Here is a 3802-nt window from a genome sequence, read left to right as displayed (position 1 = left end):
ACTCTATTTGTCCGATTTTTGCTCGTTTGTCGCTCCTTTTGCTCTCAAATGCTATCATTAGTATAGAAACATGAATTCAAATGATTATGAGCATAAAATTCACCAATTTGCATAAATAATCATCCAAAAACTTAAGAACGAGATTAAAATATGTTACTTTTATCACTTATCATCTAGCGTTTCATTGATACTACAAATATTACAATTGACCTGTCACACTTGCAGACACCACCCATTATTATTCTAATTCAATTGTTTTTATTTGTTTTGATTTCCCTCGTGGTCCGTGAGGAAAACGAGTGAGCGATCAGGTATGAAATTCAAGTATTTTTTTTTTTTTGTAATTTGTAGATTTGGGGTCATAGGAGCTTTATTTAGCTAGCCCATGTATCGATTGATGAAACTGTTAAAGGTTTAGGGAGTTCCCATTGTTGATTACGTGAAGAATTAGGCTTGAAATTGATAAATTTTAAGCTTAACTTATAAAAAGGACTAAATTGTAAAGTTAATCTAGCTTTTTTGTTAACTTTGTTAGATTAGGGACCAAGTTGAATAAATGTAAAACTTGTCATGAAATTATAATAGAAATAAGAAATATATAGTCCCTAAAGAGAATACATGAAATCGAATATTAAACCGAAGCTAGAAATTGAAAGTTATACCTATCCTGAGTTCAAGGACTAAATTGAATAAAATGTGAAATATGAGGGAAATCAAAAAATATATTTATGTGGGAAATGAAAAAGGGTTGTTTGTCAAAGCTTTCTCGAGTTCCTGTCGAATTGCTTAATTCCTGCTAGCTGAGGTGTTTTCGGTCTAAGAAGCTCTCTCATGGCTCAAATTGGAGGGCATGGTCAATGTGATTGTTTGGAGGTGATAGTTTGGAGGTGTTCAATGCTATTCGATTGGCTCGACCAAGCATTTTAGAATTTGGTGCCCTTTTAAAGGACTGTTGTTTTTTGCATACGCAATTTCAAAGTCTTATTCTTTGTTGTGTCTGATAGTCTGCCAACTAGGTTGCTCACATTCTAGCATGGCCAAGCTTGTTTCATGCAAATCCGTCTATTTTTTCTATTATTCCAACTTGTTTTTAAATGTTTTACAGTCTGATGGCTTGGGTTTAGTTTCGCCTTTCCTCGTTGATTTTGTGTGCCTTATATAGTCTTTTTAATGAAGTATTTGATTTTTCTTTAAAAAAGAAGTACTTTTGTATTTCTCTCATTAATTTTAGTCCATGAATCTTTTTACATATTAAATATGATTTTTTCAATTAAATAGAGTTGTAATTAATTTGAAACATAAATATGGAAATTAATTATGGTGAATTTATATCATTTAAACTAATTATGGTGACTTTATATTATGTAAACTAATTATGGTAAATTATATTATGTAAATTAATTATGATAAATATATATTAACTAATTATAAGGAAAAATACATATTAAATACATTTCTTGAAAAGCATGTAGCTGTAATTAACTGTGATACAATATTAACCAATTACGGTGAATTAATTATGATGAATTTATATTATTTTGGAAACAATTGTGATACATGGAAAAAATCCAAATGACTCAATTCCCTATTTTTTTAAGATTTTTTTAAAAAAAAAATACTTCTTTATATTTTAATGGGCGAGTCACCGGCTTTGCTTATAAGTAGAATAGATGGCCCGTTTGTGATTAGATGTTTAAGCTTACATTTTGTACGGTTTCATAGCAATTGTTGCAGAAATGGAAGTTCAAATAACATCAAAGCAAATGGTTAAGCCCTCTTCTTCAAAGCTTCATCTTTTGAAGCCATTCCAGCTTTCCCTTATAGACCAAGTCAGTACAACAAATTATGTTCCATTCATTTTCTTTTACCCCAAACCTTGTGATTCCCATATCGACGGTTCCCAATTCTCAAATAAACTGAAACAGTCACTGCCGAAAGCTTTGACTCAGTTTTACCCTCTCTCTGGTCGGACAAGGAACAACCTCTTTATCAGTCATTACGATGAAGGAGTTCCATTTGTTGAAGCCAGGGTGAAAGGCCGATTATCTGATTTCATTGAGGGAACTGGTGAAGTACCAGAGCTAGAGGCACTGAAACAGTTGCTTCCTTGCCGACCCTTTTGTTTTTTCCAAGACTACTCAGCGCTACCCCAACTGGGAATTCAAGTAAACATCTTCGATTGCGGTGGGATTGCACTAGCTTTGTGCTGTTTACACAAGATCATCGATGCGACAACCATTTCTTGTTTCTTGAAAACTTGGGCAGCTTTTAGTCTCGGCTCTAATGGTGAAATACCGGATCCTGATTTGTTAGAGGCAGGGTCAAGGTTTTTTCCTCCAATGGAGTCGATGCCCACAAGTATCAACTTGAAACGCCTGCTGTTCAACGAAGGCAGGCGTAAGTCAAGGAGTTTCGTGTTTGATGCCAATGCAATTGCCACCCTAATGTTCAAAGCCAAAAGCAAAAGCTTGGAACAGCCTTCCCGAGTTGCATCTCTGGGTGCATTCTTATGGAAACATGCCATCCAGGCTTCTAGATCAATTTCAGGAAGTCGAAAGCCAGCTATTTTATGCCAGACGGTGAATATTCGACGAAAAATGAAACCGCAACTACCAGATTATTCAATTGGGAATCTGTATTTGTTGCCAACTACCACATATAACTCAGTTGGGAAAGATGTGGAGTTAACTGAGTTGGCTTATCTAGTGAGTGAAGCAGTGAAAAGCGTGAATAAGTATTCCCAGGATCTTCTCCGAGGATTTAAAACTATAAAAGAGCAACAAACTGAGATAACAGAAATGGTTTCAAAAGGAAATGCAGAGTTTTACACTTTAGTGAGTTGGTTGAATACACTAGACGGGAAACAAGATTTTGGGTGGGGAAAGTCGAGTTTGTTTAGCATCCCAGGGGTCGATAGCCATAACCCAGGATTCAGCGATCGTTTTATTCTAAAACAGGCTAGGCATCACAACTCCATTGAAGCATGGGTTACTCTACCCGACAAAGTTATGGCTGTTCTGGAACATGATCCCGACTTCCTAGCTTTTGCTTCTCCAAATCCATCCATGGGCAAATTTAAAGCAAAAAAACAAGGTTTTTTTTTATTCAATTTGCTTTGTGTCTATGGTTTAAACTAGTTTCGGTTAATAACCAAAATCTTTGTGTTTTTTTTTTTTGGCAATTGCAGATTCAATGGCGAAACTCTGAGTGGAAAGATCTGAGTTGTTTTGGAGAAACTTCTGTTTTTATGATCTTTGCTTGCTATTGTATGCGTTTGAAGTTACTTCTGTTTGTTATTGTCATTGCTTAATTCGCTTCAATATAGGCTTCTTTATGTTTGATTGAGATAAACAATGGATTTATGTTGTTGTTTTTTCTTTTAATTATGTTAGATTCACTCCTAATACAGCGATAAGTAGGATTATTAAAGTTTTAATTAAATAAAACAGTTATTTAAGTTAAATTAAAATGATAAATAAGCATTTAGCTAATTAACTATTTATTTTAAACATATAAAATATCATTTTAACACATCCATAAATTAAAGTTAAACATAAATATTAATATATACTGATTATTGAAATAAATATATTAAAAATTTCACAATTTTTATAAATAATTTTCTGATTTTAAAAGACATGATATAAATTGTTTAGGATTTACACTTGTGAAAAATAAAATAGAATAAAATAAATAAAAATAAAGAACACATAAATTTTACGTGGAAACCCTTTCGGAAAAAAACCACGGCGGAGGAGAAGAAAATTCACTATGTCAAAAATTTTTACTCAAATACAAGAGG

At 33.2% G+C, this 3802-nt stretch overlaps 1 protein-coding gene across 1 annotated transcript; it reads left to right on the top strand.

The window, feature by feature from the left end:
• The first annotated feature begins 1659 nt into the window (after positions 1 to 1659).
• Positions 1660 to 3354, top strand: LOC128291904 (vinorine synthase-like). Its single transcript, XM_053027396.1, has 2 exons — positions 1660 to 3093; positions 3188 to 3354. Exons 1-2 carry the CDS (start codon positions 1737 to 1739, stop codon positions 3205 to 3207), a joined length of 1377 nt encoding a protein of 458 aa, XP_052883356.1. The 5' UTR covers positions 1660 to 1736; the 3' UTR covers positions 3208 to 3354.
• Positions 3355 to 3802: the final 448 nt, after the last annotated feature.

The sequence above is a fragment of the Gossypium arboreum genome, chromosome 4 (genome assembly GCF_025698485.1).
Source record: "Gossypium arboreum isolate Shixiya-1 chromosome 4, ASM2569848v2, whole genome shotgun sequence".
Lineage (NCBI taxonomy): Eukaryota > Viridiplantae > Streptophyta > Magnoliopsida > Malvales > Malvaceae > Gossypium > Gossypium arboreum.
This window is presented reverse-complemented; position numbering and strand designations above follow the sequence as displayed.